This window comes from Thamnophis elegans, chromosome 8 (genome assembly GCF_009769535.1).
Source record: "Thamnophis elegans isolate rThaEle1 chromosome 8, rThaEle1.pri, whole genome shotgun sequence".
Lineage (NCBI taxonomy): Eukaryota > Metazoa > Chordata > Lepidosauria > Squamata > Colubridae > Thamnophis > Thamnophis elegans.
This window is the reverse complement of record NC_045548.1, coordinates 80,447,932-80,470,520: the sequence shown is the minus strand read 5'-3', so window position 1 is coordinate 80,470,520 and position 22,589 is coordinate 80,447,932. Positions and strand designations below refer to the sequence as shown.

Genomic DNA, 22,589 nt, shown 5'->3' with positions numbered 1-22,589 from the left:
AAGAAGGGGCGGCGCCGCAGCCGCCTCCCTCCCTCCCGCCCCGCCCCCTGCCCGTCTGCGCCCCTGCAGGCAGCCGTCGGTTCTCCCCCAGGTGTTTCGCTGGACTCCGACCCCGCCCGCCCCGGCCTTTGCGGCAAGCGAGCTTTCCCAAGGTGGGCTGGGTGGGCTGTCCACCAGGTTACGGAGCGAAGTACAAATCCCAGCACCGCTGCGGCTGGGAGTCCCAGAAGAGGCAGATACCCCCCCCCGCCCCTCGGCCACGAAACCCCGCCCCGATGTGGAGAAGCCGACTCGACTGTCGGGGCGCCGTTGTGCCCGTTGTCTGTAGGCGGAGGGGGTCCCTCAGGCGGAGGCTGGGCTGTGGGTCTGGGCTGGCGAGCGAGGCACCTGCGCCCCCAAATAGGACACGCGTGGCCTGGGTGGGCAGTGGAAGAGAAGGTGGCGCTGAGGGAGCGGCAGAAGGACGCCCGTTTCTCCCCGGGACATCTAGTCTTCCACGGGAGCCTCAGGGTGGGGTAGTGGGGAAGGGAGGGGGAGACACGGGGGCTTTAGGAGGACCCTGGAACGCCCGGCCCCCGGCCCTTCCTCAGGGAGCCGCTGCCGCTTTCCCAGCCCGTTCTTGGGCTCCGGGAAGTGGGGGGGGGGTAGAAGGCTGCAGGCGGAAGATCTGCTTCTGCTGCAGGCCGGGAGCTTCGGAATCGCCTGGCCTAGGGCGGGGTGGGAAATCTGCAGGCCCGCCTTAGCACATCTCCCCCTCGGCCCTTTCAGGTGGGGGCTCCACCTTCCTGTATTCCAGGTGTAGGTAAAGGCTCCTGGCAGGGCTGGAATCGTCCAGTTGGATTCCTCTCCTGCAATATTTATAAAGAGGTTTCGCACCCGAGTTCAGTAATTCCCAGGGAGAAGAGCTGGATTTTAGTATAAAAGTTCTTTTATCACATGCCGGTTGTAATAAGGAGTCCTCACTACACAACCGCAGTTACAAGGCAGTTGCGTTAAAATGACATTTGGCTTTGTGGATCTAATATCCTCACTTATTAGTAAGGAGAGAGAACAGCCCTCTTCAAGAGAGCCCTGCCTGGCAGGAAAGGAGGCGGGCTTCTCTCCCGGGGCTCAAAGGGCAGGAGAGAAGGGGGTCAGGGGATCTGAGCAAAGGCCGCCGTGCTCAGCAAGAGCCCTTCGCGCAGGGGGATGGGGCAGCGCAAGGGACCTGCTCCACGGGTGCGCAGTGCAAGCTCACTATTGGATTCCGCCTTATAACACGGGAACCTGTCCAGGGTGATCGCCTTCCAATGGGAACAGACAGACGGGGGGGGGGAGGAGGGGGCAGCCTGTTGCGGCTGCGCAAGGACTCCGCCGGGGGGGGGGGCGGGGGGAGGCGGGCTCAGCCAGGCCGGGAGTCGAACCGTCACTGGCGGCGTTGCTTCCCCGCCGGCTCAACGCTTCTCCCTGCCGACCATCCGGGGAGGCGCGCGCCCGCCCGCCCGCCCGCCCGCGCTCGTTCCAGCGCCGCGGCAGTTGGGGAGCCCGCCCACGTTCCCGGCGATCGGGCGAGAGGCGCGGCCGCTCCCGGTAGCCGCCCCGACGACGCGGAGCCCACCAGCGGCCAGGCAGGTGAGCTCAGCAGGGGAGGCGGCTGGCCTCGCTGCCTTTGCCGCAGAACAGAGCCGCCCTCCGTCGGGAGGCTTCGCGGGCGAGGCCGGTGGGCGCAGGAGGAGAGGCCGCCGCCCGCCTGGCCTCCGCGCTGCACCGCCAACCACGGCCTGGCCGCGGCGGAGCCCCGTGCCAGCAGCCCCGGCCGCCCGACTCCGGGGCCTGCGGCAGCGTCCAGGCCGAGGGCAGAGCTGGACTCCTTCGATGCAGCGCCCCGCTCGGCAAACGGCCCCTCCGCAGCCCCCGCCCGCTGGCTCTGGGCGCCGGCTGGGCAAAGCCCCGGGCAGCTGGCAGAGGGAGGGGGCGACTGCGCTTGCGCGGACCCAGCCAAGATTTCCTCGCCCTCTGGATTCCCTGTTGCGGGGAGGGCGCTTCTCATCCGCCCCCGCCGCCCTGGGACTCGGGGGTCCCGGGGAAACGCTTTGGGCAACAGGCCTGCAACCCGGCCCGTTTTGGATGGGACGGCATCAGGCGGAGGGGGGGGTGGGGGGGGGGTGGGGGGGAGGGGGGCTCCTGGAGGTTCCTTTATGGGGTCCAATGCGAGGCTCGCGCTCGGAGGGGGGAGAGGCGGATGGCTGGGAAGGGGAGCCCCTCCTTCGGCCTGGACCGCCGACTGTGACCCGTTCAGGCCTCTGAGGTTGTTATAATGGGTTAATGGTTGAATTGAGCTCTTCCACGTGGTGTATCTTGAGAGATGAATTTTGGGAACTTATCTGTCTGTTCCCAAGGGAAGGCCGTCACCCTGGCGAGGTTCCTGTATTATGGGCAGAACACAATGAAGTACTTCGCATGAGCTGTATACCTGTGGATGGGGTCGCTTGCGCCTGGCACATCTTCCTATGTGAAGACCTCTTGTTGAGGGTTCAGCCCACTCACCAGGGCAGGATGACTGCCCATGCTCTGATCCTCTGGCCCGGCCCTCTTCTCCCTCGCCCTCCCAGCCCAAGGAGAGGAGTCCGTCCCCATGGCTGCCAGCAGCTCCCTGGGTGCTAGGAGACAGGTGTTCCCTCTCCCGCCTCCCCCCCTTAATTGCTTTGTTTATAGACCAAATGTACCTGGGTATTTTCACCACTCCTCTAACAGGCTCCTGTCTCCATCCCCCCTTCCTCTGAACCTCTCCAGTCTAGCCTCTTTCAATGGGAGGGCCCCCACTGCACACAGGGCTCCAAAGGGCCATGGAAGAGAGAGATCTGAAGACTGGCCATTCCCAGTTCCTTCAACCATTTCTCCTCAAACCCTGGGCCTCCTTGCAACTCTCCTCTAAACAAGGGGCCCTTGGTGCTGTCCGAGCTCAGGTGCTTTCTTGCAGGTGTCTCATTACCCAGTGCAGGTAACATCATCGGTGCTAGCAGGAAGGGGGCTTGGAGGAGGAGGATGTGGGGGGCATTGAGGGGTCCTTGGTCTTCTCTGAGCTTGGTTGTTTTCTTGCTGACGTCTCATTACACAAACTAGGCAACATCATCAGTGCTGCTAAGGAGGGGGGTTTGCTCCCATTTTATATTCTGGGGACTTGCCTGGATGTCGGTGGGGGTGCTCTGGCAGGCTCTTTGGTTAGGCTGTTTACTGTGAGCTTCTTTGGGGTATCGTTTACTTCTCGATTCTTGGTCTGAGGTTAATCTTAGTGTCAATCTATGCTCATCTGGCTATTGATAGTGGTGGGGAGGCGTTTGGCCATTGTGTTCCCTTTCTGGTTTGTGGAGTGTCCCTTTTGCATACAGCAGGTGGATGTTGTTTATGTCTATATACCTATTGATGGCTACTTTGGCAGCCCCAGCCAGGAATTCTCTCTTTTTTCCCCCCAATATATTTTTATTATTTTTACATTTAAAACAATGCAGTGCCGCGAAGTCGAAGTGGCCATACCTTCACATTTGGTAATATGTTCATTTTTATGACTGTGATCCTACCCATCAGGAACAGTAGTAGGTTTTTCCACCTTTCTAAGTCTTTCTTAGTTTTATTGATCAAATTAGTATAGTTATCTTCTTTGACGGTCACACACCTCGCAGATAAACGTATATACCAAGATATTTGACTTTTTTGGATAATTTCTTCGTTAACTCCTCTTTCGCTTTTGATATCATATATTTAACCAGCATTTTAGTCTTAGTCATATTTATCTTTAAACCTGCTATTTTCCCATACTCTTGTCAGTTCCTCAATGAGTTTCATACCAGACTTTATAGGATCCTCTAACACAAACACTAGATCGTCCGCAAAGGCCTGTAACTTAAATTGTTCCTTTTCTATTTCTAGTCCCTTTATCTGTTCCTCTTTACGTAATTCCTGGCTAAAACTTCTAAGGTTAATATAAACAGCAGCGGGGATAAGGGACAACCTTGTCTTGTTCCTTTCTGGATTGCTATACTTTGCGTTAGGAATTCTCTTTTTGGACTTGGCCTGGTAAGGATGGTCTCACATGTTCCAGTTTCCAAGTTGAAATTGTGGCTACGTCTGTCCACATGTTGCCATGAAAGAGTTTTCTCCGTGTCTTCTGACTGCTACTTGATGTTCATGGATTCTGCTGGTCTTCTGCCTGCTTGTCCTATGTAGAGGCGGCTGCGGTCTTGACACCGTATGTTGTAGATGACTCCTGTTGTTGTTGTTGTTGTTGTTGTTTCCTTTTGGGGCTGCTGGGTCTTTTGGTTTACTCGGGATGTTTTGGAGGGCTTCTCGTTTCCCTCTCTAAACCTCTCGCGGTTTCCTCAAATGCCTCCCCACCAGGATGCCCAGGGCTCAACCCCATCCTCCACGGGGGGGGGGGGGAACCTACCAGTGCAGGAGACAAGGAACTGCCTAACACGGCACCTTCTGGCTCACTTGGGGGACTCTCAAAGGACGCCACGACCTTCTCCACAAATACTGTTGCTAACTCAGGGACCCCCTTCTATGCTCACCCTTTTCATCTTTGTCTCCTAAGTAAAGAATTTAAAATGCCATGTTCTTACTTTCTCCAGCCTATCTGGGCTGTTGTGCTTCTGCCTTCTAGGAAATTCCCTTGACTTTTTCCTCCTGTGGTGGTAAAAGATACCCCCCCCATGAGTTGCATTCATATTAAACCTGTGAGATCCCCCCCCCTTTTTAAATGCAAACGACGAAGTGCCCAAGTGAGGGAACATCCAGGGGGAGCTGAATTGGTCCTGAGGGGGGGCAGGAGGAGGAAGAGCCAGCCAGCCAGCCACCTTATCTCAGAGAGATAGCACAGGCTGCAGGCTGACCTCAGCGGAGAGGACCGAAGGTCACCAGGGGGGCCTATCAGAAACCCCCCAAGGCCACCTGGTGATGATCGCAGGCCTCTTTGTCTTGCCTGGCAACGTAGTCGGCCAAAGGTACATTTCGCTTTTGCTTTTGCTCAGGGCTGCCCAACAAAGAGCCTTGTTGGTATTTGGTTCACACCGTTTGTTGTTTGCATGCTTAACAACCGCAGGGGGGGCCCTTGGTGCTCTCTGGGGAGGGGAGTTTTCCAACAGACGTTTTCTGTTCCTGACTAGGCAGCATCTCAGTGCTCAGAGAGCACAAAGGCCGAATATTACAGCCTTTCAATTATGGTGCGTGTCAGATCCTCTCCATTAGATAATTAGGAAAGAAGACCACGAGACTCCATGAGTAGAAATCAAGTGTACTTTTACTAATTATAAATGATTAAAGGCATAGCGAAACGAAGTCTGATTATTTAGGCGCGAAAGCGAGTGATATATAGAATAGCCCATTCCCCACCCCTTGGCATCCCAGTCACAGTCCAATCATAATTCTCCCAAGCGTCAGGTGTGAGATAACTTCGAAAGGCATCACCCAGATGGAATGTCTGTGCCGTTGGCCTTGGCGGGAAACCTCCTCCGCATGCGCAGTAAGACAGGCAGCAGAAACTCCAGAATCTTCCTCCAGCACAAGTAGTAAACCCCTCCCAAATACCATGCCCCCCCCCTCTCCGTTTCATGGCAGCCGAAAGCAACAGCAAAGCAGAGGCTGACAGTGCGTCTTCAAAGCAATTTGGTTGCGTTGGGCCAGGGGTCTCCAAGCCTGGCAGCTTTAAGACTTCAGGACTTTACAAATGTTTGTTTCCCCCCCCTTTTCGAGTTGTAAGCCGCCCTGAGTCCCCCCAGGGAAAAGGGCGGCATATAAATAAACTTCTCAATCTCAATCTTTAACTCCTTCTGGGAATAAAGTCAACAAATCCTAAAAGTTGCCAGGTTTCGAGAGCTTTAGGCCAAGGTGGTTTTGGCTACAACAACCCAAATGAGGAATGGAAACGTTGGAGAGGGGAGGATATAGTAGTAATAGCAATAGCAGTAGACTTATATACCGCTTCATAGGGCTTTCAGCCCTCTCTAAGCGGTTTACAGAGAGTCAGCATATTGCCCCCAACAATCTGGGTCCTCATTTTACCCACCTCGGAAGGATGGAAGGCTGAGTCAACCCTGAGCCGGTGAGATTTGAACCGCTGAACTGCTGATCTAGCAGTAGCCTGCAGTGCTGCATTTAACCACTGCGCCACCTTGGCTCATAGGAGGCGGCACCAATCCTGTCGAGCCCCACCCAGTACATCTCCCCAGTTTGATGAAGAACCAGTGAAGATGAGGATGATGTGGGAGCCCTGGTGGCGCAGTGGTCAGAACGCAGGGTTGCAGGCTGACCCTGCCCACAACCAGGCCAGAGGTGGGTTCCTCTGGGTCCGGTCTGGCCCAATTGGTAGTAACTCCGGTGGACGCGTGACGGCGCCTCCATCTTTTATGCTTTTTAAATGGGGGGAAGGGGAACTGGCTTGATTTGTTCATCGGATGTTGGGGCGGTTTCAGTCCGGGGGTCCGTTGAATTGTGAGGAGGGGCTTCAAGTCAGCAAGGGAGCAAAGAAAGGAGGGCCCTGGCACTCGGTCTCCTCTGGGGCAGTTGGGAGAGTAACTCTGGTGCTCCAACGCTGGAGGTTCTTAAGAAGAGACTGGGCAGCCATTTATCTGAAATGCTATAGGATGTCCTGCCTGAGCAAGGGGTTGGACTAGAAGACCTCCAAGGTCCCTTCCAACTCTGTTATTCTGTTGTTCTACCCTTGACAATGCCGGCTGGCGACCACTCGGGGGAGAGCCTTTTCTGTAGCTGCTCCGGCTCTGTGGAACGAGCTACCAGCAGAGATCCGGACCCTCCCCACCCTCGTGGCCTTCCAAGAAGCCACCAAAACCTGGCTGTTCCGACAGGCCTGGGGTTTCTGATTTTCAAATCAGGTTCAACCCCCAGTTAAACCGAATGTATGTTGTGTTTTTTAAATTGTTTGTATTGTTTGTATTTTCCCCCTGTGTGTTTTTAATTTCATTTCGTATTTGTAAGCCGGCCGGAGTCCTCCGGGATTGGGCGGCATAGAAACTCATTGAATTGCGAATTGTTTAAATCTCAAAGTGTACTTTTTGGTTCTCCAGATAAGAAACGAGGTCTGCCTGTATGCAACAGGCTCGAACTGGTGACAGAATCCACCCGTTTTTGTTTGTTTGTTTATTTAATCAATTGGCCACCCAAATGGTCACAGTTGCAACTTTGGGCATTTTGAGTTGCATCCAAAAGACGTCGGAGCAAACAAGAGCCACAAATGGAAAACGGGATCCGGGTTTGCAGACGGAGGGAGCCCCAGGGAAGGAGGTGACGGGACTGGGGTCCCCGGTGGCATCAATGCCGCTTCCGGTCCAACTGATGTGATTAAGGTTGCCAGTCAGCACCCATGACAAGCGGAGGGGGGGCCTTTTAAACGGGGTGGGGGAAGAAGCTGTCAGTCTGAGATTGATGGGGCTCCAGCTGTTCCCTTTCCAGATCAGAAGATCTTTGGGAGTCAGCGGGGAGGGAAGGAGGGAGGGAGGGGGGCTGGTAAAGGCTTATGTCCCAGGAGAAGAGAATGCAGAAGAGATAAGGGCTACTTGGGTGTGGGGGGGGGGCGTTACCAAACAGGCCAGGCTTATCTCAGGAGGCCTGGAGGTTTATTTCAGAACCACTCTAAGCCGTGGAGGCTTCTAAGCTTTGCTGCGCTTGGCTCCCTCTCCCTTTAAGCCGCTTTGCTCTGGGCGGTCACTATAATGACCTACTTACAGGGGAGCGTTGGGCTGCAATAGCCGCTCCCTCCATCCCTCCTCGGTGGGTTGATCATCGGGGTCTGGAGAGAGAGAAGAGCAGTGGGAGAATCCGCTGTGGCACTCCTGGAATTGGGATCGCAGCTGCTGCCCTGGCAAGTTTGGCAAGGCTCCCCTGTGGCCGGTAACTGGGGGGAGGGGCGGCCAGGTGCTTTGTCCCTTGGTGGGATTTTGGCTCCGCTCACGTCTGGCCCAGAATCTGGGCCGAATCCGCCGTTCTCCTGCGCTCCGCTGAGCATCCGAGGGCTGCTGTAGGATAGCTTGCGTGCTCTGCCGGACTCCATCCCGAAATATGCCGGAGCATCTCTGCCATTTTGAGCTGGCATTGGCCGTGGCCGACCGCTTGCAGCTTTGCCGCTGGCTGGCTTCGTTCTCCCGGGATCTAGCGACGCGGTGCTGAGGATCCCGTGGGACTGCTCACTGGGATCTCTGCTGTCGCAGCGTCCGTGATTCAGCCCCTCGGCAGCTTCAGTGACGGGGATCTGTGCATTTGGGCCTGTGTGGGAATGTCCGGCTCTTCCCCAAAGGGCCAGAGGAGTGAACCAAGCACCAATTTGGACTTTCACTTTGGCTGTTGTGCCAGCTGCCCTTCCCTGTGCCAAGGAGCTGGGAGACTTGGTTTCTTCTCATGGACAAGAGCGTCCGGCCTAACGGGCTGTGATCTCATCAGCTGGCATCTTCCAAGGTGCAATGCTCTGCTTTTGCCTCATTCTTTATCGATTTTGTGCAGTTGCTCTCCATTTTGGCACATGGGAAACCCTGAACGTCAGTGGTCAGTATATCCAGTTCTCCCAACCAGACGACCAGTCCAGATGCCCTCTCTGCCCCCCCAATCGGCTTCATCACTGGCAAAATTGGTAGCGTCTTCTGCATAACAAGTGGCAATGAACTGACCCAGTATAAATTCAATGCCCCTTTATGGTGCCGTCTCAGGCTGAGCAGCGAGGGGGACAGGACAGACTCCTGGCCTGCCCAGGGCAAACTGGGAAGGCCATCATGGCCATCCTCACCGGGCCTGGACTGCTTGGAGCCCCCTTGATCTGGCCAGGCGCCTGGTGCTGCTTCCCCAGGAGAGCTGGGGGAGGGCAGGCAGCCTGGTGGCCCCTTGAAGGCCGCTCCCAGCCAGCCCTGCTGCTTAGCCAAGAGCAGCCATGGAAGCCCTGCAGCCACCCAGCTGGCCCTTGTGGGGGGGCAGTTGGGGTTGGGGGGGAGAAGGGTTGTGGGTTCTGCTGTCCTGAGCAGGGAACTGGAAGGGAGGTTAAGGAGGAATGTACTCCTGGTAGCAAGGAGCAGCAGATGATCCCGGGAGGGGGTGGAAACAAAGGGGGGCTCCCACGCAAGACTCTGCTGGGGTTGGGTTGCCTAAAGGCCAGGGAGGCTGGTTCGGGCCGTCTGTGGTGGTGGGGGGGGGGCACCGGGGTTCTTGGCTGGGGATCTAGTGGGCAGGGGATCCATTGTCTCTGGGCCCAGAGCCTTCAGGGCTGGAGTGTATAAAAGGTACCCCAAGTGCTGAGAATGTTTTTGGGGTGATAGCAGAGGGCCCTGTGCGGGCCTCTTCCTTTGGTTGGCATTCGGTGGACAGAATTGGGGGTGATTGAAAGGGATGGGGCAAAAGGAGGAGTGCAGCCCATGGATGGGGAGGCTGAGGGTCCCGATGCTGAAGAAGGTCCAGGCCCTGATGGGCTCTTTCTTCGGAGAATCACAAACGGCGCTCAGTGCCCCCTCCCCGTAATACACACGGCTAAAGGAGCCCCTGGACCGCGGGGGCTGTGGCCATGCGGCTGCGGGTCTCGGCCTGCGTCGTGTCCGAAGATTGGCCCCGGTTCAGCCACAGCCGGTAGCATCCCGTTCTCCCAGCCCGCAGTGCCCGGCCTGGGCGTCTCCGGCGGGGAAGAGGGCAGGGCGGGGGGTCCAAACGGGGCTTTTTGCGGGGAGGGGGGACCAGGCGAGCCGGCGATCTGCTCCGGGGAGGCCGGCGGGCGAAGGGAGCCCCCCCCTCGGCCACCCCGCAGCCCCCCCCCGGGCCCCCATCGGGAGGGGGCGGGGGAGCTGAGGCGCTGACGTCACCGTCACCGCCCCCTCCCTGCCCGGCCTGGGAGGGGGAGTCGCCGCCGCCGCCGCCGCCGTTCTTCATGCGCAACCTGAGCGCCGCGGACTCCGGGAGGGACGGTGAGTCCAGCAGCCCCGGGAAGGGCGAGGCGGGGGGGCGGCCTGGCGGGCGAGGGGCTTCGCGGGGGGGGGGGTCCTCTGCTCCTTCCCCAGGCAGCCCCGGCGCCGCCTCCCCCGCCAGGGTCCCGTGGGCGGCAGACTCCCCGGCCCAGCGGAGGCTCCGCTCCCGGGCTTCGGCGCCACCCCTGCCCGCAGAAGCCCCTCCCCTGCCGCAGTCGGCGGCTGGGCTGCCCGGCTCTGTCCGGGGTGCGGCTCCGGCCCCAGCCCGCTCCCCCTCGCCGGACCCGGGGGCTTGCAGGGCCGCGGCTGGGGCGAGGGCTCCGCAGCTCCAACGGCCGCGGCTGGAGGGCAGCCGGTGCTGGGTGCCCCTCGCGGAGCCGCCTCTTCTTCGGGCGAGCGGAGCGAAGGCGTCGACCCTCTCCCTGCTCCGAAGGGCGGCCGGGAGGCGGCTTCCCTTGCGGGGCCCCGGGGGACCTTCGCCTCCCTTCGCTGCTCTCGCTCGGGGGGGGGGGCTCGGAGATGGAGGAGCAGTTGCTGAACACCCCCCCCCCCGGACCCTGCTGAGCCTGGCTAGGGCCCCGCCGGAGCCCCCGAGCCAGGGAAGCTGAGTTGGGGGGGGGGGTCTCTTGGTTTGAAGCTTTTAGGCAGCCGCCGTTTGAACTGAGAGGCATCCAAAGTCATTTTGAAAACTATAAAAGGCAACCAGCTGAAGCATTAAAACAACAAAAACCGGCCTTGATCCGGGTGGAAGTGCTGTCCTCTGATCTGGCCAGGCTTGAGGGGAAAGCCAGCTCTGTGATCCCCACTGAAGGGGGCCTCAAAGGCTGGGGGGGGGGCTGCCAAACGTCGGGGGGGGGGCACAGAAAAGGCTCCTTTTCTGGCTTCCCTTAGAGGAAAGTTTGGGGGAAAAGGACCCTGGCAACTTTCTCTGAGGGAGGGGTGTGATCCTGTAGGCAAGCTGGCCCTGTGCCAAGTGCAGCACCTTGAATTGCACCTAGAGAGAAACTGGGAACCAGAGAAGCTGGCACAAGAGAGGGGCTAGTCCCTGTTGTCGTGTGGGTGCTGCCGCATTCTGGACTGACTGAAGTTTTTGGGTGGTCTTCAAGGGCAGCCTCATGTGGAGACCATCGCAGTAATCCAGATGGGAGGTGAGCAAGGTCTCCTGCTCCTGGAAGGGATTCAATTGGCCCACCAGACAGATCCATGCAGGGGCCTCCCCAGCCATGGCTGCTCCTTCAGCAGGAGCCCCCCTCCCCCAATTGCGCTTCAGCTCAGTCCAGGGAAATGCCACCCATCCAGAGCCAAAGGCGAAGCATCACCAGGGCCTGGGGGGGGGGGAGCCAAAATCCCACAGTCGGAGCCAGCCCCTCCCCAGCCAATCCCTTACAAGCTCCAGGCCCTCAGCCAGCACTGCCAGCGCCTCCCCTGTCCAGCTGGGGAGGAGATACCCAAGTAGGGTGCCTGGCACACGATGAATGCCAGGCCTCACCAGACAGTTCCCTCCCAGGGGCCTCTCCGTCTTGCATGGTCTCGGGGCCTGGGCCTGCCCTCCTACCAACGCTGGTCATGGAGGAAGGAGGAGAACCGTAGGGCTGGCCCAGAAGGACCCCCTGCTGGTTGGCAGCAAAAGCCCCTGAGAGGGCCACCATCCCAGACCCCCCAGACAGCCAGCGCCGCTTCAAGGCTGGGACTGGCCTAGAACCCAGGCCAGCTTCACCCGGGGTCCTCTGGAGCTGTGTGCCAGCCGCCCTCCCTTCCCTCAAAAGGGACCAAGGGCAGAGAGTGGGACAAACCTTCTCCAAGGACGGACTCTTGAAAAGGGGAGGCACTGTGGTTCCCCCCCCCCCCAAGAGGGGCATTAATCATTTTGGAGATAAGGCTGCAAAGCTCCCAGAACTGCAGAACTGGGCAACATAGGAATTTATTCAGATGAGGAAATAAAAGGGTCTCCTGAATGTGTAAAACGTTCAGCATTCCCATCCCCGTGACTTCAGAGGTGGGTTGCTCCTGCTTTGGCCCAGATTGGGCGAACCGGTGGGGGCAGAGGGAGGCACCCGCCCAGGTGCTCTCTGTGTGCCCAAACTGGTGGTAGAAAAATTGGCAAGCCCCCCATGGCCTGATTGCCTGCCACCTCAAAACATCCAGGCTCAAAGGCGGCCCAGATTTCCTAAAGGGAGGAGCCCGTTCCCTTGGCAGGCCTCCCCCCCCCCATGATTTAGCCTCCCTAAACAGAGAGCCTGGGGCCAGGGAGGCAGCATCTCTGGGCCTGGAGGGGCCCCCAGAGATGGAATCCCCAGGAGCCTGGCCTCTGCTGAAGCCCTGGTGGGGGCTGGCTCCTGATTGGGAGAAGGGGGGCAGGCAGGGCCCCCCTCTTGCTGTTCATGGCTGGGCTGTGGATGGACGGAGGGGGGGGGAGGCTGGGGACTCACAATGTTCCCTCTAAGGTGCGTGGATATGCGGCCGCGCACATGACAAGAAAACGCCGCGCGGAGAGGAGCCAATGTCGCAACGAGATGGTTGTGTGGTCTTAATGCTCTGAGACCATAGCCAATACTTTTGCCACTGGGTGGTCTCAACAGACCTAAACCGTCCCAAAGAGACGGTGAACAGGAAGATTACGTCTTGCTGATCTCGGGGATATCGCAAAATCCTCGAAAGAAGCAAGATAAGATCTTCAAGCCGTTGACAAAAATTCCAGCCACAAGGCTGACAAAGGTGCCCAGGCATGAAAATGTGCCGCTCAAACACTATACTTTTCCGCGCAGGCTGAAAAGAAATGAGAGGGAAGATTGCTGGGGAGCCTGGCCAAAGGCTGCCAAGGGAAGCCCGTGTTGAGTGGGGGTGGGGGGCAAGCTGACATCTGGGCCCAGGTTCAGGATTGCTACCAGGAGGACAGCCACCCTCGTGGGGGGGTGCATGGGCTGATTCTCTGAGCAGGTGGGGCCTCCAGCTTCTCCTGGGACTGGACCCCCTTCTCCCTTCTTTCCCAAGAGCCAGTCTGGCACCCCCAACACCACCCCCTGAAGCCTGTCCAAGGAGAATAGCGGTTCGCTGGGCACCATGGCAACAGAGCCCATAATAGAAGCCCACAGTGGTGGCAGCCAGGTGGGGCAGCTTCTGCCAGGCAGAGGGGCCCTGGAGGTGGGTTGTCTGGCCTTGACTGGCCAGGCTGTCTGAATGCGTCCTGGGGCCTGGAGCTGACCTCAGCTGGGGAAAGGAGGAGGGGCTGGCCAAGTGGGCCCTGGGGCTGCATGGGGCCTCTCTGCCTGCACAGTTGCAATGGGCCGGGAGTCTGGAATGGGCTGGGATTTGGGGGGGGGGGCAATCCGTGTAATGGGGGACAGCTGGGGACCTTCCAGGGATTCTCCTTTTGGCACTGAGCCCCTCCAGCCCTTGGCAGCCCCCAGGGAGAGTGCCGTGGCTTATGGGCCTAGGCCACCTCTGGGCCAGGTGCCCCCCTTCTAATGAAGAGGTGGGGGCTCAGCTCCGCCTCTCCCAGAGATGCCTGTTTTGTATGGCGGCTCCTTCCCTGTCAAGTGGGTCTTCAGGAGGGCCCCCCCCCCAGGCCCCCACTGAGCAGCCGTGATGGATGAGGAAGCTCCCTATAGCTACTTCTCAGCCGATCTCAAAGACAAGCAGGGCCAGAGACGGTTAGCGCTTGGATTGGGCTCCCCCAGCCAGGAAGTCCCCAAGGGGCCCATGCGCCCCCCAGCAAAGGAAGGAAGGCTTATCACTTTGGCCTCGTCGCCCTCAATACTGGGGTGTAACAGCCTGCAGGAGAAGAACTGGGCTCCAGGGGGCTCTGCCAGTAGCCCAGGCGGGTGCAGTGCCACGCAGGGAGCTCCACATGGTAGACCACAAAGGGGGGGGCACAGAATACCCGGCGGGGGGAGGAGGCCTTGCGACCTGACTTGGGAGCCCATGCCATGCGGGGGAATAACCTGCCAATCCAGGTGAAATCTAACTCTCGGAGACCCCCAAAGCTCTCAGGCTAGAAGGCGGATGACAGAGCCGAAGGGAGGCCCAGGGCCGCTTCCTGGGAAGAGCATGTGATTGGCTGCTGTTCTCTTGGAGAGGCAGGTGTTGATATTGCCCACCGGCTGCACTGGCACAGGATAGGAGGGGGAGTCCCGGGTGGGATTCCATGGGGGAGTTTATATAAAAATTAAATTGTTTTTTTAAAAGGGGAGGGAGGATCCCCCCCAAACTCCCCCCTCCCCCTTTACTCCCGGGAGGCTGCTGGGGCAACAGGTGAGAGGGCATCTGGATTGGTGCGATGTGGTGTATGAGGAGAGGAAATCTCCCCCCCCCAGCAGAGGGGGGCTGGGGAACACCGGGGGGGGTGTCTAAGGGTTCTCACCCGGTTTACTTAGGGCATCTCAGTTGCTTAGGAAGCATGTTGGGGGGGCTGTGATCCTCTCCCTGGGATTTTTGGGTGGAGGGATTGACGGGGCAAGGAAGGAGTGTGGAGATTCTGCCTGCTCACCTGCCTTCCTCTCCTCCTTGCAGCTCCCAGCATCACCGCCATGTCGCATGAGAAGAGCTTCCTGGTGTCGGGGGACACCTATCCAGGCCCGCAGCCTCCGGTGCCCCCTGCCTATGCCCAGACTCCGTATCCAGTGGCCCCCCACCCACAGGGTCAGTTCCAGCCTGCACCTTACGGCCAGACCGGCTATCCGCCAAACCCCTACCCGGTTGCTCCCTATCCCCAGGTCGCACCCTATGGACCTTACCCACAAGCCGCGTACCCTCAAGGGCCGTACCCTCAGGGCCCCTACGCGCAGCCTCATCCTGCAGCACCTATGAGCCCACCTGGTAAGTTGTGCTCTGGTGGCCAAAGGGAGCGGGTGAGTTTCCTGGGCATGGAGCCATCTGCAAACCCTTGGTGGCTCTGCCCCTTCCCCCCCCCCCCCATCCTGTGCCGTGAAGGGAGTCCTCCTAAGGCACCCACTGACTGTGAGCGGCCGCCTCTGGGGGTGTCCGTCTCCTGAATTCTGATCAGGCAGAAGAGGGCACCCTCCGTGCGACCTGGGGAGCAGGGACCCACCTGCACCAGCCCCGCTTTCTGAACGCCCGGGTGTCCAGGGGCCGTACGGAGAGTCGCTCAGTGTGCCTGCACTGCTGCTTCTGTGCAGGGCCAATACACAACAATTACCATGAGGACGGTCCACCTTCTTACTACGACAACGAGGGCTTCACCCCCAGCAACTGGGAGGACAAGAACATCCGGCAGGCTTTCATCCGCAAGGTCAGCAGGATGGTCACTGTAGGGCTTGGTGGGCAGCGTGGTCCTGGTTGGGTGAGAGGCTGTCCCTTTGGTTGCTGCCACCCTGCCCCGGGCCAGGCTGCAGGTGGGCCGAGGCTCCTGTGCCCCTTCCTTGGGAGGCCCCACTAGAGGCTCAGCTCAGGTGGCCCCCCTTGGACCCACTCCTTGTCCTCTCCTTGCAAGAGGAAGGGAATGGTTCTTGGGCCAGAGGAGGGGCGGGGGACCCTACCTGCGCATAGAAGGGGCTTCTTCCGTAGACCTCCTTGTGGGGAAAGGACGTGGTGTGGAGGAGAGGAGCTCCAGAACGTCCTTCGGACAGGCCGAAGCGGAGTCTCCTTGCTCTTTCTCCACTTTGGGGGGAGAGCTTTCCCTGGTGGGCTTCCCACACTGCCCAAGAAGGGGCTGGGCAGGCTCTTGAGTGAAGCTGAGCTACACGGGGTCCCCTTTTTCCCCCTGGGAGCAGTTGGGCTTAGGCGGAAGGGAGCTGGGTGCCTCTTGCAGGAAAGTCCTGGCAGGAGGCAGGAGGGGGCCACATGCTGTCCTTGTTCTCGCAGGTTTTCCTGGTGCTGACCATCCAGCTCTCCGTGACCTTCTCCTTTGTGGCCATCTTCACCTTTGTGAAGGAGGTGAAGGGCTTTGTGCGCAAGAACGTCTGGACGTACTACGTCTCCTACGCCGTTTTCTTCATCTCCCTCATCGTCTTGAGCTGCTGCGGGGAGTTCCGGCGGAAGCACCCCTGGAACCTGATAGCGCTGGTAGGGCAGGACCTTGGCAGGGGAGGTTGGGGCTGCACCCCACGAGAGCTTGGAGGGTCTGGATGGCTCTCGGGAGAAGCCCCCCAAGGCAGCGAGGAAGACCCCCTGCATATCCTGGTGGAGGCACTAACACCCTCTTTTCCCCGCACAGTCCATCCTGACGCTGAGTCTCTCATACATGGTGGGCATGATTGCCAGCTTCTACAACACGGATTCCGTCATCATGGCTGTGGGCATCACGACCGTCGTGTGCTTCACTGTCGTCATCTTCTCCTTGCAGGTGGGGACCCTTTGCTTCTACTGGGATGGGGGAATTGGGCCACCGCCTCAGACCGTAAATCGGGGTCACATTCCCATGTTTGCGGAGGGATTGAGGAGCACTTGCTCGCTTGCTTCGGACCCCAACATTTCCCCTGCCTGTTGGCAGTGCTGCTCTGGGGGAATCACTGGGAAGGAAGGGCCTGAGAGCCAGGTTCCCGGGAAAGCCGCTGTGCCTGTGCCAGATGGGTACAGCGTGCAGGATTCCCACATTCCTGGACTTCTCACTCTGCAACACACACGGTGGCCGTCCTCTGCAACCTGAGAGATAGGACCTTTCAGAAGCAAGAACATAATGTTTGTGTGTGTGTATGTGTGTGTGTGTGTGTGTGTGTGTGTGTGTGTGTTGCATGTGAGCGGGGGTCAGTCAGGGAAAGCAGCCTGGATGTCAAACCCCTTGAACCTGCCCTGTGGCCCCCTCCCCTCCTGCAGACCAAGTACGACTTCACCTCCTGCCGCGGAGTGCTGATCGTCTGCCTGATGGTCCTGTTCATCTTTGCCATCCTTTGCATCTTCATCCGGAACCGCATCCTGGAGATCGTCTATGCGTCTCTCGGGGCCCTGCTCTTCACCTGCGTGAGTCTCTGGGGGGGCCTGGGAAGGGGGGGTCTCCTCTCTCGAGCGGCTGCGGCTGCTGTGCAGGAGGTTTGGAGGAACACACACACACACAGAGTCTGCCGGCCTGCTGGAGCTGCTGAGAACTGACGCAGCTGCTTCTTCCTTGCAGTTCTTGGCGGTGGACACCCAGCTGATCCTGGGGAACAAGCAGCTGGCCATCAGCCAGGAGGAATACGTCTTTGCGGCCCTCAACCTCTACACGGACATTATCAACATCTTCCTGTACATCTTGGCCATTATTGGCCGTGCCAAGGATTAGGCCACCTCCAGCCCTCCCCTCCCTCATGACCCCCTCCCCTCCCCAGTTTTGTTCTCTTTCCCCTAGGGGCTCGGTTGGTGTGCTGAAGTTGGGGTCCTGATGCTCCCATGGAAGGCGACACCGCAAGGGGCCAGCGGTGGCCACTCCTCTTTGGTCTCTCTCTCTCTCCGGAGCGAGGAAGGGGAGGGATTGACCCCCTGCATCTCTTGGGTGACCCCGAGTTGAGGAAGGGGTGTAAATATTCTGCTGTTCCTGTCCACTGCGTTTTGCTCTAGAAATGTCTTGTTTCATTTTGGAAACTCATCCTCTTCCTGCCCCCCCCCCCCCGATGCCCACTATCTCCTTCCTTCCCTCCCCTTGCTTGCAGGGCCTGACCTCCCCCACTGGCTCCCCCGGCCGCCCTGGGCAGAGTGTTTCACCCTGGGGGGAGGCTGGGGGTGCCGGGCGGTAAAGGGGGGGGGGGTTCGCTCAGCCCTGAGGGTGTGCAGCTCAAGGTCTCTCTCGGCACCTCCATGTTGGGGTCTGCTGAGGCCTTTTGGCCAGGATCTGGATGCTACTGGAGGACACTTTCCTCTCTCTTCTCCCCCCCCCACGTGGCTGGTTTTGGGGGTCTTGAAATGCTGCATGCTGAGCCATTGCCCCTCTGCCCCCCCCCAAGGCCAGCCTCTGCACTAAGCTGTATAAATAGCAGTCTAATAAAAGTCAGACTATGCCCACCGCAGGGCCTCTGCTTGTCTTCATCCAACCAGGAAGGAGGGGAAGGGGCCTCTCTTCCGAGTGGGCTCCTTTCCATCAGCTGCCCAGGAGGCTCCCAGGAGGGATGGAGGGATCTGCTCTGCAGGAGCCTTCCAGAGCAATGGGACTCTTAACATTCCCAGCTTGCGGATCAGCAGTTGGGGGGAGGGGGAAGGGATGGTTCCAGGTGAGCGGTGGATGTGCATGCAACTCCATTCGTATGAGTGGCAGGCGTGTATGTCGCTCGCACAAATGGAGCTGTGTGCACACACCACTGCGCACTCCATTGGAGCTGTACAGCTGAAGAGGCCTGACGGGTGAGGGCTCCTGTTCCAGAGAGTTTGCAGCGATGTGCAAAGCACCTGAACCACATGGGGATTTGGGCAATTCAGTTCCAGCCCTTAAATATAATTCGGGGGGTGGGGGTGTAATATGTATTTTTTTAAATACATACTGCCAAGCCATGTTGCACAAATCCTCTGGGCGATTGCGAAAGGGAGAAAGGAGACGGAAGAGGGTAAGAATGTTCCTCTTGGCTGCTTTCATTTCCTATGGCAGAGTCTGAATAAACGTCTTTTCTCCGTGAAAGAGTCTGGGCAGCTCACGTCGGACGGGCACAGAAATTGGGGATGAAGCAGAAAACGCCATCCCGGACAGGAGGGGGTACCCGAGTGTCCGTGTCTCTCCAGAAGCACAGGAAGGGGTGGGGCTGTGTGGGGCGCCAGGGAACACATCATGTCCTTTCCCAGCAGTTCACCCACCTCTGGTCCCCACTTTGCGCTCTGCTCTCACCTGTGGCTCCCCGAAGCAGTTTGCATGTGGTGACAGCTGCAACCCTCTGGATCAGTGGTGGGTTCCCCATCCCGTTCCAACCGGTACGGTTGGAACGGGCCCGGCATTGCCCACATGGACGTGTGCAGCACCCATGTCGTACCTGCCAGTGACGCTTCCGCAAGCCTCTGTGACGCTCCAGCTGCTCGGCGGAGCGTCATGTAGGCTCTGTATGCACCATGCGCGTGTGCAGAAGCGCCGAAGGGTTTAAAGGACAAGTAAGGAACTTGGGCGGGTGGGTGGGCCCTCCGGGGCACCGTACCGGAACAGTACCTGGTGCTCCGGCAGGCTCCGGTACACCCATACCAGGGCGTACCACCTGCAACCCACCACTGCTCTGGATGAAACGGGGAAGGGCAGCTGATAGGTCTTAAACCCTCACTGAAGCAGGGAGCTGCCCATCCTGGCCTGTGAAGACGGACACTCGTGGGCTGAGTGTACGAGACCATCGGCTGGCCCAACAGTCTCGTCCACTCAGGGTTATGAAGGTGGCCTCTGCAAGTCCACGGACCGTGAAGAGCAGGACACGGCAGAGAAGACGTCCGTCCTTCCCCTGCGCTGAGTCCCATCTCTGCTGCTCCCGACTCTACTTTGCCACCCGGTCAGATGGGAGTTGGGAAGAGAGAGAGGCTGACACTGCAACTTCCACTTCAATCCAAATTACACGCTACTCCAGAATTTGTGAATGCCCCAACACTGGAAGTCTTTAAGAAGAGATTGAACCACTATTTGTCTGAAGTGGTAGAGGATTTTCTACTGAGCAGAGAGTTGGACTAGAAGACCTCCTTCCTTGTGCTGGCCTTCACACTCTTCAGCATGATGTTTAGTGCCATGCTGTATGGAGGGCAGCAGAGTTGGAATCCGCTTCAGGTAGAGAGTGGACAAAGAGGCTTCCTTTTCGTCCTGAATGCTGGCCCAGGACCAGAGGTGCAAGTCAGGGTGGGCAAATTCTCCATGGCTTGTGACAAATTTGGGCTCACCATCAGTATTCAAAAGTCCGTAGTCGTGCACCAGTCTGCTCTTCGTGCGTTGTACGCAAAACCCAAAATCACAATCCAAAGTCAGAAACGAGAAGCAGCGGACCAGTCCAATTCCTCTGGCAGCCTCTCTTCAGTGACCATAGAGGTCCACTGCAAAAGAGCGAAGAAGGCGAGTTCTGCTTTCAGTGTGGGAACGTGGGGAAATTAGACTAGCAACAAAACTGAAGGTCTACTCAGATCTTGATGCTCACTACTCCTCAGTGTGTTTGTGGAATGTGTGTATCAAAGGCATGCAGGGCAGCTCAAGTGTTTCCCTGGGGTCCGTCTTTGCAGAGTATTAGGCACCAGAAGGTGGGAGAACGTACCAGACATTGAAGTGCTACAGCAAATGTGCCCTCAGTCCACATAGATAGCTAGCAGAATATCAGTTGGAAGGGACCTTGGAGATCTTCTAGTCCAACCCTCTGCTCAAGTAGGAGTCCCTGTACTATACCAGGCAAATGACTAGCCAATCTCTTCATGAAGACCTTCAATGATGGAGCACCCATAACTTCTGGTGGCAGGCTGTTCCCCTGGTTAATTGTCCTCACTGTTAGGAAGTTCCTCCTTAATCCCAGGTTGGTTCTCTCCTTGGTCGGTTTCCATCCATTGCTTCTTGTCCTGCCTTCAGGTGCTCTGGAAACTGCATTGACTCCCTCTTTTGTGGCTGCCCCTCAAATATGGGAATAACGCTATCGTATCCCCCCTAATCCATTTCTTTAGACTGCGCATCCCCAATTCCTGCCACTGTTTTCCATACCTTTAAGCCTCCTTTAACCTCCTTTAAACTGGAGGGCAGATCATGCCAAACACAGATACCTCACGCACCTTCTTTTCAGGGGCCTCGGTTGAAAAACGGCCCCATGGAGGGAGGGCAGAGGAAACACTGCCAAGGTACATTAAAGGCCGCCTTGAACTTCCTTGACGTGGACACGGTCACTGGAGAAACACTGACACAAAATCGCCTTGCTGGGGTGGCTGCCAAGCAGAGGGAGGGAGGCCCAGGGCGGAAGGACAGCACAAGCACCAGCTGCGCAAGCCCGAAGCCATCAATGCAACAATTGCAGGGTCTGCATATTTGCCCAACATGTGCCAGGATGTTCCCTGCCTGGCTAGGCTTCACCAGTCACCTTCCAACACCCCACGCGGAGCTTTAACACGGCTAATGGGATGGATGCACGAGCAGCATGAGGATCAGCTGCTGCAAAGGGGGTGGGGTTGTCTTCACAAGTGAGAGCCCCCAGAGACTTAATGTGGGAAGTCCACCTGTGGGGGAAGTGCTGCTTGTGGAGCTATGAAGTGGGCCCCCTCTGTGGCACTCGCCTGATCTGAGCCCAACCGCAGTGGCAGCCCTTGGCAGGGAAAAAGCTGAGGGGGCAAAGTTCCTGACGGGCAACCCCTCCCCTCCCAAATATTCTCCCACTTCACCCTTCCACAGCCAAATGATGGGACTCGGCTGCACCCGTTGGGGTCTCCGTGGCTGTAGAGAGGTGGCCGTGTGTGTGTGGCGCACATACTTCCCTGCCCTCCCTCTGGCTGTGTCCCTCCATCCCTGCCTAGCGGTGGAGCCTCCAGCGTGAGCAGATGCCACTTTTTGCACCACAGGCGCCTCCTGTCTTCTTTGAGCCAGGAAAGGGGGCACCGTTTTCCGGCCAAAGCCCCGTGAAACCTCCTGTGAGCCCCCTCAGGTGGACCTCCACTGGCGCCGCTTCCCTGAGACTCCAGGCAACAGGACACAGCTCTCCAACCCCACGGCCACAGGACCATCTGGGGACTCTTCTCCACCCCACGGCTGTGGGTCAGCAAGGCTGAGCCTGCTTAGTTTCCAGAGTGCCAACGGTTGGCCAAATGCTGACCACACAACTGGACCTTCTTTCTCCACTTCTGAAAGAGGAGGAGGAGGAGGAGGAGGAGGAGGAAGGGAAAGATGACTTCTCCTCCAGGGGAAGCATAAATGTTATAATAGGCAAGTGACGGTTGGCCCAAAAGCTTTGACTGCTTGCTGAAGGCTCCCAGGAGAGCCCATCTCATCTGTGGACCAGTCCTGGTGGGACCCAATGGACACGAAGCGACAGGGCAACAAGCCTCTTGCGTCCAACCAGCCTTTCTGTGTTTTAATAAAGCTTTGAAGTGCAATCTGGAGGGCTGCGGCTGCACCAGCACTGGGCAACCGTCCAGGCTTTGGGCTTTGCCCCGGGCAGTTTGGCCATGGGCTGAAGGGGGCCGGTCAGGAGAGCTGCTCTGGAGGCTGGGCCAGAACCCGCCCGCCTCTTGCCAGGGCACCAAACTTCCCCTCGTGCCAGAAGGGGCAGGGACCCTCGCCAGAAGGCTGGCAGAGGAAGAGGTCAATGGTCCATCTGCAATCAGTCTCCCCAGCCCCAGTGGCCGCTCCCCAAAGCAGCAAATTAGTTTAGTTTATTGGGTTTGTACGCCGCCCACTCCGGGAGGACTCCGGGCGGCTCACAATAAAAAGGGGAGGGGGATAAATAAGACAAAACAACCAATCCCCCCGGGACGCACACTTCTTTATTGTGGGAGCAGCCGGCTACAACCAGCCCCCCCCCCCCTTTGGGCTGGTGAGGGTCCCTGCCGGCTGGGCCAGGGCACCCCGGGCCCTCCCAAGGGCTCCTTTCTGCTCTGGGGCAGAGGCCAGTGGCCTCCCACCCGCCCACCAGTTCCTTCCCCCTCCCACCTGGCCGCATCACAAAGGCTGATTGTCTCCCACTGCCTACTGTCCAAGCTGCCACCCACCAGCCCAGCAGTGGACAGGAGAGGAGCAGCCTTGGCAGTGGGGCTCCCACCCGGCTCTCTGAATGTCATTCTTTTGGGGCACCCTGAGGCAGTAAGTCTCCCCAATTCGGA

At 58.5% G+C, this 22,589-nt stretch overlaps 1 protein-coding gene across 5 annotated transcripts; it reads left to right on the top strand.

Annotated features, from left to right (window-relative positions):
• Positions 1-56: 56 nt before the first annotated feature.
• On the top strand, positions 57-17,859 carry GRINA (glutamate ionotropic receptor NMDA type subunit associated protein 1). Of its 5 annotated transcripts, none has more exons than XM_032223447.1 (7): positions 57-133; positions 14,436-14,741; positions 15,062-15,174; positions 15,747-15,947; positions 16,099-16,227; positions 16,698-16,841; positions 16,993-17,859. In XM_032223447.1, the coding sequence occupies exons 2-7, from the start codon at positions 14,453-14,455 to the stop codon at positions 17,140-17,142; spliced, it is 1,026 nt and encodes a 341-aa protein (XP_032079338.1). In that variant the 5' UTR covers positions 57-133; positions 14,436-14,452; the 3' UTR covers positions 17,143-17,859. The 5 variants fall into 5 exon arrangements, with proteins under 5 accessions (XP_032079338.1, XP_032079337.1, XP_032079336.1 ...); XM_032223446.1 differs by having other exon boundaries at positions 62-137; XM_032223445.1 differs by having other exon boundaries at positions 69-152.
• Positions 17,860-22,589: the final 4,730 nt, after the last annotated feature.